Source organism: Zonotrichia leucophrys, chromosome 3 (assembly GCF_028769735.1).
Source record: "Zonotrichia leucophrys gambelii isolate GWCS_2022_RI chromosome 3, RI_Zleu_2.0, whole genome shotgun sequence".
Classification (NCBI taxonomy): domain Eukaryota; kingdom Metazoa; phylum Chordata; class Aves; order Passeriformes; family Passerellidae; genus Zonotrichia; species Zonotrichia leucophrys.
Window position 1 is genome coordinate 98689725 of NC_088172.1, and position 13579 is coordinate 98703303.

General features: G+C 38.1%; 1 protein-coding gene across 3 annotated transcripts in view; it reads right to left on the reverse strand.

Annotated features, from left to right (window-relative positions):
* Nucleotides 1-13579, reverse strand: part of NVL (nuclear VCP like) — a 40091-nt gene that overhangs the window by 12478 nt on the left and 14034 nt on the right. For all 3 annotated transcript variants that reach the window (XM_064709471.1, XM_064709470.1, XM_064709472.1), the window contains exons 14-18: nucleotides 10885-11103; nucleotides 9788-9892; nucleotides 8952-9014; nucleotides 7687-7806; nucleotides 6389-6488 (exon numbers count right to left, since the gene is read on the reverse strand). In XM_064709471.1, the coding sequence (XP_064565541.1) occupies nucleotides 6389-6488; nucleotides 7687-7806; nucleotides 8952-9014; nucleotides 9788-9892; nucleotides 10885-11103 (607 nt within the window). The remainder of the gene's footprint in view (nucleotides 1-6388; nucleotides 6489-7686; nucleotides 7807-8951; nucleotides 9015-9787; nucleotides 9893-10884; nucleotides 11104-13579) is intronic.

Here is a 13579-nt window from a genome sequence, read left to right on the forward strand (position 1 = left end):
GACTGCAAGAAGTGAAGCTGCTAATCTTTACTGTGCAGTGACAGACACCACCCAAGCCCCAAAACAGTAGCAGGGAAGTTAAACTATCACTTTTTTTGCAAAGGAAAAAAGTCTGCTTAACTCTGTCCACACTTGAACTACCTGATCCTACCACAGTATGGTCTTGAGCCACTTTTTAAAGATGGGCATGGTTTTGTTCAAGTTGCTCTCTCAGTTATGCTTAAAGGACAACTCTGTTATCTTTTTCTTGGACAAAAGCTTTTTCCTCCCCCTAGGATACAGCAGTTATGGGCAGAAACATCCATGGAAGAAAAATCAGCTCATGTAGATGCTAATGTGATGAGAATAGTGAGAAAAAAAAAAAAAGGAATTACTTGTATTAATTTAATCCAGACCAGATGAAACAAGAGTTAAACAGAATCCCTGCTGTGGCAGGCACAGACAGAAACATCTTATTTATACATCTGTGCATTGTTCCAGATGACACTTTGTCTTGCTTTTGACACAAGTGCACTTTCCTGTTTCTGTGTTCCTTATCACATCCTTAATAGGAGATGGCAAAGTTCACTCAAAGAACCTGTTACAAACACCAAAACAAATACTCTCAATAGGGCCTGCATTACAACACCAGCACTTGCTGATTTCCCCATTCTAATGTTCCAAAAATAAAGTATTAAATAATATTTAAAAATATTATGCTTGCTATGGAAAACACAGTTTCCATTTTGCACACTGACAACATGGTACTTGCTATTTGTCCAACAATATGAAGAAGTTGCATTCACCTTTTTGTATGGAAATTATCACACTGCCTGCATTCAAAAAGTTACCACAACTGACAGAACCAGATAAGCTGCAGTAATGGTGGTTTACAGCAACAAGACCACACCAAAGTCTCAAACACAGAGCTACACTCCTCATCTCCTTATGAATCTCATTTCATTCTTCTGGTTCAGATCTGGGCCTGAAGATCTTGAAAACTCATCACATAACCCAGAAAATTAATATTTACTCATTGGACAAACTCACTCATTAGATGCATTCATATCCATTTAAAAGAACTGAACAAGGTACCCCTTGAAGGAATTTCAAAGCATTCCACTCTGGTAAATCACAGCACTTCCTCCATATCTATTATCTTAAAACTTATCTCAACAGAAGAGAATCAACTCATTTTAGATACATTTACCATTTTAATGAAATTAAGGCAGTTATTGCAGATACCTCTTTCCAAGCCTATTATTATCCCTCAAGTTGGAAGGAAAGTGAAGCATGGAAATGTGATGAAACACAGCACTCCTTTTCCAAGCAGTTGGCTCATAGACAGAATATATTTCTACTGGGAGAAATGTTAATAATTTCCTGCCTTTCTGAAGTGGTCATTAGAAGACAGTAGTATAATTTTCCAAATAACCTGACAAAATTGCATGAGAAGATATTTACAGTAGATCCATTCCTTGCTCTGTTTTTAAGGGTTCAAACAGAATTAAGTCACATTTCAGTTTGCTACACTGCTCTTCAAACTACTGCAAATTTTTTTTGAAAGTATCTGTGCATGAATTCTTATATAGGGACATTCCATTGCTCTACAATAGAATCTTAGTCCCACATTTATTTCTAGTTGATTATTCAGGTCTTAGCTGCAGAGCAGCCAAGCACATTTACAGAAGGTCAGTGAATACAAGCAATGACAGCTGCAGTGTGAGTCCATCAAACTTCTCCCATGCTCTCACTCCAGCTTTTAAAAATATATTTGAAGTACACACGACCTAGGCCCTCCCATTAGTGATGTTCTGAAGTGCAGGCTCAGAAGCCCTGAAAGCTTTTCTGAGCTGCACTTAACAACTGAAGTTACTGTGAAAGGTACACAACACTCAAGGGCTGCTGAAATGCAGAAATATCATTTGTATGAATTAGAACTATTATGAAAGAAATTGTTCCATGCCTCATGTATTAAGTGCTTTTCTTAGATCTTATCTTGCCTTTAATTCAGCAACATGTATAAACAGGTAAAGACATAAACAATGCCCAAACCCAAACTGTAACTATTGTTAAAGACTGGTGATTATTTTTTTAATTGTGTTTCAAAACATGTGGTTCAGGTGAATAGCTCTAAAAAATTGAAAATAAACTTGCCAACAAAAATAGAACTCAGTGAAACCAGGATTGTGCTCAGAGGTAAGAGCAGAAGAGGAATTTTGCAAGAATTAATTGAAGAAAGCTAGAGAAAGAGGCCATGAATAAAAGCAAGACATCATCACAATTATGTCCAGTTTAAAATAACTGTCTTGTCTTGTTTCCTCACATGAAAAACAGCTCCCTAGGTCCCAGGGGAAATGCTGCTGATGCCTTGGGCAGCATTTCTCTAAGGAGTTTATAATGTTCAAAACCTGGGGAAGTAAGAGAAGAGCAGAAAGCAGCAGTATCCCATCCTGAAATTCAAATTGGTAGCTAGAAAGTTGTGGGAAATTACAGATTTCATTCAACAGTAGTGTTTTGCTGTTGTGCAGTAGTTACTCTTGAATTTGGGAAAGGAAGGCTGGAAAAGAATTTAATTATTGTGACCCATAAAGGTGCTAACAAGACAAGACATTTCTGCCTCTATTTTTTTCTAATGATACCAAATGCTTTTAAAGTTTAATCCTCTTCAGACAAAGTCTGACATTGATTCTGCATTTAGGTGGAAAGAGATCGACTTGGGAATTTTGCATCCCTGCTAATTTAGGAGCAGTCAAGAAATATCTGCAGAGGACACTCAAAGTCATTGAGTAAATGCAAAAAACATTCAAATATCCTGCTTTTTAGGGCATATCAAAGGGTTTTTTCAGCACTGCCAGAATAAGAATTACCACCTGCAGATTGTAGATGATAAACAAAGGAACCAATCTATTGTGCCTCCCCTTTTGTCAACATGGGATTTAAAGCCTTGCAAGTGTTTAAAGAGAATTTGGGTAAAAACCACCACCATTTCACAGTAGTACTTTGTCCCAGGTGCCAACACCTCACTGCAACAACTGTGCCAGGAATAAACCTTAATGCCAAAAGTGGTTGAGCCACTGCTGTCCTAACTACTCCTAAACAATAATAATAATAACAACAATAACAACAGTAATAATAACTTATGAGAGAAGACTCTTCCTATTGCACAATGATTTCAGCAAACACAACAGTCATGAACAGTACCAGCAACCAACTCTCAAAGCTATGCCATCACTCTAAAAACAGAAGCATCTTGAAGAGCCATTTTGTCTGCCAACAAATTATACAACCATGGATTAAAAACCATGAGATCTCAGTTCACAGCACTGGTTCAGTGGAAGACTGCAGAAGTTCTGCTGAGACACATAATATTATTTAGCTTTACATTACACAGCTCCCCTCCCCAGCAGCACCTCTGCTCACCACAACCAGGACAGAAAAATCTTTCTTACAAAGATTTAAAAACCTTTTCAGGCACCACAACTTTCATTGTTTAGGGGAATTAGCTCATTATACCAGCCAGTCCAAGCCATGCCTGTCCTACAGATCTCTGCTTGGGCTTTGCACTCTTAAGGTGGTTAAGAGTGCTTTACTAGCACAGACTTCATTGCTCTCTACCTGCAGTGTGCTCCTTTGAACTCCACAGACCAAACCAGCAAAACCTCATTTGGTGAGCACTGCCCCCTCCTATGGCCCATGAACAGTGAATAAACTACAGGAGGGAAACATCAGTTTCCCCAGGTTAACCACAACTTCAGTAGAAATTGTCCTGATGAAACTCTATTTCCTCATATTGACAAATGCAAATATCACAGGAAAAGTTTATGGTCTAAACCTTCTCAAAATGTATATATATGTGTATATATATATTTTTTTAATTTATATATATTTATATATATTTTTGTGTGTGTCTATATATATTTTTTATATATATTTTTGTGTGTGTCTATATATATTTTTATATATATTTTTGTGTGTGTCAATATATATATATATTTATATATATATGCACACACACATATATATACATATACACACACATATATGTATCTGCATAGTCCTTCTGAAGCAAGACACCCACCCTATCCAAATGGCATCTTCCAGCTGAAGAAGAAATATTTTATTAATGTTGGCAAAACAATTCCTTGTACCTTTATCAAAATCACCAAACTGAAGGATATAAATTCATACAAATTCAATAAATAGAAATTAATTGTATTTGATAACCCTGCATTTGCATTTTCTTTACATTTGGCATTTTTACCTCAAATCTCCTTTTTTCACCAATGTCACTGACTAAAAATACACTGCTGATTTCATGCCTTACACATTTCCCAGCTGCCCTCAAATATGAGCCCAAACCTCATTATTTGGTAAAGTTTTGTAATTTTGACTATTCCTGTATGGTCAAACAGTAGATCTGCCACTGCAGCTGGAAAAGGTGATAGTGACTTTTTAAAACTGAAGGGGGAAAAAAATATCCTAAAACCATTCCAGAGGTACTTCCTAACCACATAAGGGTAAAAATGCACTTTGTATAAGGCTTATAGAGAGGGGAATTCACAACTGACAGGTGTCTATTTCACATATGCATGAAAATCAGACTTTAAGCAAGCACAGAATCAGTGTATATCTAAACCAAGGAATTAGGACAAACCTGCCACACATCAATATTTATATTTTGAAATTACCATCTGAGCAATATTTACCCTCAGCTGGCCCTGGTGAAGCTGCTGGAGTGCTTGCACAGAGGAATCCTTGGCTCAGAAAAGTGACAAAGAGGAACCCAAAAAAGGACTGGCCCCCTGCCCAAGCAGCTGAGGAGGCAGTGCAGGAAGTACAGCTGGATGTGTCCTCACTTCCACAGGGCTGGAATTCCCAGCCCCAGCTAATTTAGCAGCCAGAGCTAATGACAAGTCAGTAATTAGATATGAAGCCCTTGTGAAACACTTCCAAACAAGGCTGCTTGATACAAATACTTGAAACAGCACAGCTAATTTAGGGAGAGATCTCTTTGCTAAGGCAACTTGGTGACACTCCCACCAGCACTCCTGGTACATCCAACTGCATCTACACACAGCATAACCTTATTTTCTATTCTGCTCTGACACTTTAAATCAAAGAAATTGTACAAGCAGGTAGAGATTTAAGCCCCTACTGCTCATACTTCACCACGTGGAAGGCTTGAAAGTCTGTCATGATACAAAGAATTTAAGACATAGGAAGATCATCCTCCAAATCTTTGAAGCTTTTGAACTTTGGAAAAAACCCCCCACCTAACAGTTGCTTATTCTAAATTATTTCAGATCAAATTTTCCTTATATAACAAAAGCAATATCATGTATTTTAATTTCCCACCTTCCAAATTATATCCAAAATAGCCATGCTACTATTTTTCCTGTTAAGCCATTTCTCAGCAAAACTACATCTTGTCCTTACTTAATACATGCAGGTAAGAAATAACTGAGTGGCACTGTAAGTAGGAATTTGCCAAATACCTGTTCTATGTGCTGAGGTTTTTTCCAGAATTGGGGTACCCACACCAGTATGGTTTTACCAAGACAGATTTGTAACCCTGTATTTCATTTCACTTGCAATATTCAGGAAAATAATCATAACCAAGGAAGTGCAACACCTTAGTGCTTGTTTCTTTCTAATCTGACAACAAATTCCTTTATCTACAACCCACAGCTTCTACATGGAATTCAAATTCAGGAAAGACAGGTTTCTTGCTATGTATAAAACACAAGGCTTCTCCATAATACAAAAACAAACCCAAAAGCAGAGATAGAAAGTTGCCTGTAAAACACATGATGTTTGTAAAGCAGACATCAGTGTTTAGCTTATTAACTGAGAAGATGCTGATGGAATTGCAAGAGCTGCCAAAAACTGAAGAGCCAGAGAGGGAGCAAGGACAGTTGTTAACATCCAAGCTGGACATGAAACAACAGAAGAGTAACTGCTCCAAACAGAGTCTAGTGTGGAACACAGAGCCCAGGAAGCAAAAGATAAGCAAATGGAAAAATGACTTAACATGAGACAGATGTCTTAAGGTAAAAAAAAAAAAAAGATATATAGCAGAAAACTATAAAGTTGCTTAGGATAGAAAATCAATTTAAGCTGTAAAAAAGAAAAAAACCCCAAACATTTTAGGTCTCTTTTCTGCTTCTACATTGCAAGGAGATAAACCACAGCAGTCAAAGGCCTTTCAAAGCTTTTTAACAGCAATGGTACCAGGTGCTAAGTGAGACACATTTTAAAGAGATTGCTTTATCTCACAATACCACATGAACGTGATTAACTGATCAGAAAGGCTTAGTTGCAGAATTCAAATATTTAGGAACACATGACTTTGTTAAAAGAGACCCAAGGATGTGTGATTCCTTGTTTGTGACCTCTGGCTGCTCACCTGGCCTGTTGGTGGCAGCCATGATGAAAACCTGCTGTCGCTGCTGCAGCCCGTCCATCTCGGTGAGGAGCTGGTTCACCACCCGCACGCTGGCTCCTGACTTTGGGGGGAGAAATTGGTCACCAAATCAAAGAAACAGAAACAGTGGGAATGTCAATATTTCAAGAAACAAAAGATCTATTAACTCCCTGCACTGAAATATTGCACTCAAAGAAAAAATTTCTTTTTCACACTTTCAATGGAGCTGCATTGTGGATTCCTTCTCTAATACTCTCAGTACATCTCCATCCCAAATTCATGCAAGCTACACACTTCCCATGTATTTTAACACATGGCAAACCTTTTCTTTCCCATCAAAACTAAAGGATTCACTTAAAGGAGTACATATAAATATTTGTACTAGTCATTCTGATATCTACCTCAACAAGAAGACACAAAATTTCTCAATATGCAGTTTCTTGAGGGAAACGAGTTCTTAAATATCGAAACCTCTGAAACAACATTTTAAGCAGGTGAGGTACTGAGAGCTAAACAGTAATTCCACAGTAGTGACATCCTATAAACAAACTTAATAGCTTAATATCAATGATATTTTTGCCCCCAGCGAGGGGGAGAGAAATGATGCATCTGACTCCATCTTATCAACATGCTAATTAATTACTTCATTATACTATATTATTCTATACTATATTACATTACTATACTATTACTAATACTATTACTATTACATATACTTTATTATTCTATGCTATATTACATTATATTACATTACATCTAAACTGAATCTGCCAAGCACTCCACTCTGCACAGAATCCCATGACTGTCACCCCACAGTCCCAACACACACACACACACTTGGCCCTGACAGGCCAAGGAAACAAAACCCCATCACTGTGGGTAAACAATCTCCATATTGCATTCTACTTTGGCACAAACACAGGCACAGCAAATGAGACGAGAATTGTTTCTCCTTTCTCTGAGGTTCAGAGAACGTGAAACCCAGAAATATTCTTGGGAAGAATCGTGCCTTGCTTTTCTCTGTGGAGAGAAATGTGGCTACAGCTTAACCTGAATTTCTCTGGATATTTTTTTTTCATATATGCATACAAAAAAAGTGTTAAGCTTTACAAAATTTGATCAACATTATTTCCCTCAAATAAAAGCCTAGTGGATTGCCTTTCTTGAAAAATACTGGGGTAATACTTGGGAAATACTTCTGGGTACTTCTGTTGCCTGCAATGTTCCAAAAGCTGTAAGTGAAAGCATTTATTTGGGGAGATATCTCAAGGCAGACTCACCTCACGGTCAGACCTGCGAGGGCACAAAGCATCAACTTCATCAAAGAAAATCACACAGGGGGCAGAATTCCTGGCCCTCTGGAACACCTGGCGTACGGCGCGCTCGCTTTCACCCACGTACTGCAACAGCAAGAGAAACAGCTTGAAACAGTGTAAGGCACAGAGACTTTGCTTGGGAAAAAAAAATAAATAGTTTTAAACAGCATTTAAGGTACTTTGCAAGGGAGAATTGCAATCTAGTAATCTGGTTTTTTTCTGACACCAGTCCCTTGTCTCTGTTTCCTCACTGATCATGATTTACATGGGAACTGTCACTAGTTGACTTATGACAATTTGCAGAACATTCAGAGTTTAACAGGATTCCTTTTTTCTGGGCAAGAACTGTAACTTGCCATCATTTTGGTGATGAGAATTAACAAATGAGTCTTAATTAAGGACCCTGTTGTTCAGCTGTTCATGAACAAACCCAGTGAGCAATGTGAACACAATGAACATCTGAAGTTCACAGAGTTGTTGCCTGAAGACAGGGGCTTGGTGGTAGGGAACTGAAAAGTCAGCCAGAATTTCCCTTTGAACGCTGAATTGTAGGAACAGGAGCTATGAAGTTGTAAATGCAAACACTTAACTTTTTCCAAACAAACATGTTTTGATTCAATTTATATGTTACCACAGTCTCTGAACCACAGCCAAGCATTTTCTCTGTATTCCACCAGAAGCTGGGCTCCTCATGAACTGTTTTATTTCCTGCCTGTATCAGTACTTGAAGCAGACATATAAAAACATTTGGAAGAGATCAATCAAATCCAGTACGTGGGTTTCAGCTTCCACATAACTGACAATGGATCTGCAGCCACCTTGCCCAGTTCAACACATTCTCTTGACTTTGAAAAGGACTGAAGTTACATCACAGCACTTCTAAAGTCCAGTGCTTTGAAAATTTGAACTACTGTACTCTTATCTGTTGACATTTAAAATCTCCATGCTATAGAAAAGCAGTGATGCATGTAGTTGGTCATTTAGAAACCCTCCTTCAAGTCAAGAAGGGTTACCTGCCACGTAATTTAAACTAAGATAAATATTTAAGCTGCACATGTGACTTTTTTCTTTTCACATGAACAACTTCACTGCTAAAAACTTTAAGGAGAGGTTGAATAAGGCAGTTTCAGCTGCACCAATACCAGTTGTGTAATTATCAGGAATTTTGCTTGCCCCACATTTTGGACAAGAATTCCATAAATAACAAAAGCCCCATGATTAGCACATACCATATTTAGCAGCTCAGGACCTTTCACAGATATGAAGTTCAGTCCAGACTCATTTGCCACAGCCTGTAGAAAAGGAAAAGTGAGACAGATTTAGATAAAGATATAAATATAGATCTAAAACACACATTTATCATATCTGCTTGGGTTCTGTCCATGGAGTAATAAACAAATCTAAGGGGAGGAACATACAGTCAGCAACTGTTTGCAAAATATAGAAAACAGTACAAAGTATAATTATAGGCCATTAAGAGTGGGAGGGGAGCAGGGAATTTAGCAATGTGTTCTCTCTCTGTCTGATGAGGCAGTTCCAGATTCACACCCCACCCCCTACACCAGCTGAAGAATGTCCAATAATTATGGGAGTTAAAGAGATATTCAACTCCATAAAAGCACCTGAAGACAAAATGAGAAACAATCTGAAATTTGCATGATTATCTGCATTTATATGGAGATGTGGTAGGAACTGAAATGCTCAAGAAGCAAAACAAGAGTATTTTCAGTAAGAGTTGCAGAGTACTCCCAAACACATAATTTAGTTACAGTAAAATATTCCATAGAGTGGTTATCCAATAGAGCTTCTTCTCATCTTTGCTACTTCTTCCTTAATCAACTTCATTCCTTCAAGTTTTGCAGAAATTCTCACTCTATTCAAGCAAAGTTGTAACTTCATGCAAGAAAAATCAAGTAACCTCAGCACAAAGGCCTAAATTTAGATTTCTGATGAAATGTGGTGCAAAAGGCCAACTTCTTGCACTATGATCCAGACTCATCCTACAAAAACATCCATTTCAAGAGGACTCTCCAGTGCTTTTAATGATGTTTAGGAAATGCATTACCTTAGCTAACAGTGTTTTGCCACACCCTGGAGGCCCTGCAAGCAGGACACCAGCTGGAGTAGTCAGGCCCAGAGCTTTGAACTGCTCTGGGTTTCTCACAGGTGCCTGAAAAAGAAATTATCATTGTTACCTCTGGCATAAAGAAAACATGGAATTTTCATTTTAGTTACAGCTGGATGAAAAATAATTCACAGTAAGTTCTTTATTCCCATTTTTTATAGACTAGAAGAATAAATATTCAACCAGCACCTTAGTATCTTGCACTGCTAATTACCCCTAAATTGGAGAAATATCTTTATTCAGAGGCAAAGATTTTATTCACCAAAGTTACCTAAAGGTGTTAATGTTAAGTTTCCCTCTGATTGGCAGCAAGATTGCTAAGCTTCCAACTAAGTACTCCCAATTCTTTGTGTGGTAGTTGCATAACCAAGGTTATTGGTACACAACTTCTAAAATACTTAAAGATTGAGCAATACAAAGACACTGGAAGCAAGAATACAAAAAGCAAAATATTAAATACAAATGGCAGACTTGAAACAAATTCTGAAGTAAATTATACAAGCTTGACTGTTTTAAATAAAGATACTGTGTCACAGTCATATTTTCTAAAAAATCTTTCACCCAGGATTTTCTCCTGGGAGGCTGAGAAGCCTCAGAGAAAAAGGAAAACAATTCTTATCTCATTTGCTTCTCCTGTGTTGTGCTCACATGTGGAATGTGTGTGGAGATTGTTTACCCACAGGTGATTGTTTCACTGGTTTTCCGTGAATTATTTTGACTTATTGACCAACCAGGGTAAAGGCTCTGGAAAGAGTTATGAGTTTTCATTCTTATCTTTTTAGCCTTCTTTCTGTATCCTTTTTGTATTCTTTACTATAGTTTAGTTTAGTATTATTTAATAAAATATAATATAAAATAATAAATTAGCCTTCTGAGAGCATGGAGTCAGATTCATCATTCCTTCCTGCCACGGGGCACCCCACAAATACAATAATTGCAAAATATCCCTATATCTTAAATAAATATTGAAAATAAACAGGTTTATTTCCTGCACAGGGGGGAGTGCAGAAGCTCTTTGGAAGGAGGTTGGGCCATACCAATATTGCCATAGTCAGCTCCTCCCGAACATCCTCCAGGGCTCCAATGTCTGCCCATGTCACATCAGGGACTGTGACAAAGCCTTCTCTCTTGGCAGAGGGCTGCACTGATGGCAGAGCAACAATGAAATCATTCATCTCAATGCACAGCTTCTGCAGCTGCTCCTCAGGCAAGGGGCCTTGCTCCTTCAGCAAATCCAAAAGTCTCTGCAATTCATCCTTTACGTACATGGAAAGGGAGAGAGAAAAATGATGCAACTGGGTTAGACTTCCAGATCCATTTTAAGGGCTTTTTCATCCTTAACATACATGGAAAACACAAAAAGATTATGCAACTGGGTTAGGCTTCCAGAACCATTCTGGGGCTTTTTCATCCTTAACATGCATGGAAAAGACAAAAAGATTGTGCAACTGGGTTGGACTTCCAGAACCATTTTAGAGCTTTTTTAAAGCCACACTTCAACTATCAATCACATTATTATATAAAATGCACATAAAATATGTAAATTACTATAAATGATAAAAATGTTTCAGGGAAGCTCTGTATATAGTTAACAGGTCTGAAGGGACTGAGCTGAGCTTAAAATCTTGATTAAGATGCTACAGAAAATGAGCTAGCACATGTATTATCAAAATACATGCTTTTTTTGCCTTTCTACTGCTTCTCCCACACTGACTAGGAGAAAGGTATTTCCATGCTGAAATTTCCAAAAGATGTATTATTTATATGCATTCATTCTGCTTTTAACAAGAAACTGCTTTCAAGAGAAAGTGAAAAACTGCTGGACAGCACAATTCCAACAATTTGCAGAACATTCAGTTCTGCATAAACTGTTAAAAACTCTTAAGACACTTGTAGAACATACACTTGGATTTAACACCATTGAATTTTAACATCTTTTCTTCAGCCTGGTCAGACCTGGTTCTGCAATCAGACCCTGATAAAGTTTGGGCAAACAGGACAGAGATGCAGGAAAATACTTTTCTGCAGTGCCTCATGCTGCAGACCACAGTGACCAAGGGAGGCACATTCCAATTTCTCCAATCAGTTCCATGTTGGGAATTGAGAAAATATTCCATCAAAGAACTTTAGATCTTCATATCATAAATGCATCCCCATTCTAAGGCAGTATCAAAGCAAATTGGTATTGTGCTACAAATAGAACTGTTTCAGGATTTTCATTATAAAATAGAGGGAGAAAAAAAATAAATGTAAAAACTCTGTTCAGTTTCAATGGTTTTCCTACAGGAGTAGGAAGAAAAAGAATCACTTCCTATCAATTTCAGCTAGGATAGCTCTACAACTGACCACAAAGAAACACAAGGGCTTAGAATGCCTGATATTCCTTTTAAATCCTCCCTCCTCCTCTTCACAGAGCCATTGAGAGAACCTCTAAAACAGCCAAGACCACTGGGTTTGTTTACTTGAATTGTGTGAACGATTTTGAAAGGTTTTGTATGTTTATTTTTCCATTATAAACATAATACAAGGGTTTTAATGACAATACCCTGTATTAGACTATGTCAACCTCCTGCCAGCTATCAAAACATGGGCTTTGTTAGGATTAGACTTCCTCATTCCCAGTGACCCCTTTGATCATGGTGATGTTGATAAAAGCTGCAGCTACCTGCCCCTCCCCACTTTCCTTGGCTGCAGCAGGCCAGGGAGCTCTGGGAGGTAGAAGCACCATGCTTGTGTTACACTAATACAAAGGCTTAGCACAGCTTTTGGTACTGATTCCTGTCATCACAGCACCACTGCTCTCTGACAGCCCTCCCAAAAACAGAACCTCAGCACTATGTGCATTTCAGCACACTTCCCTCCACACAAATCTTTAGGAGGCCTGCACATAATGAAGGCATGGATTTCTACATGAAGTTGTTCTGCTACACTAACCTTCATGTTACTTAGGCCAGAGAATAATTCTGGCACTTGAAATATTATTTTCTGCAACAGAGATCCAGCTGTGCTGCACTTTCACAGCTCCTCTCCTCCTCAAACCTGCTACAGGTACTAGACACCACTTGGGTGATTTACCCCAAGTATCACATAGCTGGAAGGCAAACAAAGGCTGCATAAATACTTCTAGACTTTGGCTTACTGTGACTTTACCAGGTCAGGGAAGAGCCCCAGGCATAATCACAGACATTTCACTGAGGGCACAGCAAACAGCTGGTGCAAAATATTCAGTTTAAGTCTGATACTTTTAAAATTCTGTTACAGTCAATACACTTTTGAAGAGAGATACAGCCACTCTTTGAAACTCTGCTCTGTTAGAAGACAAAACAAACAAAACAAAAAATCCCAGGGTAAAACCACACCTTGTATCAAACAGGAACATAATTTTTAGGGGACTGGGGTTTGGGATCTACTTTTCCTGGTCCATTATATGGGTCATTAGGAGTTATGTGTCACTGTCACATTTTCTGAAAAATCCTCTTTGCCCAGGATTCTTCTCCTGGGAAGCTTAGAAGCCTCAGAGAAAAAAGGAAATAATTATCTGATCTGCTTCTCCTGTGTTTTGCTGCTTTGGAATGTGTTTGGAGATTGTTTATCCAACATGTGAATTGTTTTAACTTAATGACCAATCCCCATCCAGCTGTGTCAGGACTCTGGAAGGAGTCACAAGTTTTCATGATCATTGTTGTTAAGCCTTCTGTAAGTGTCCTTTCTCTATTCTTTAGTATAATTTTA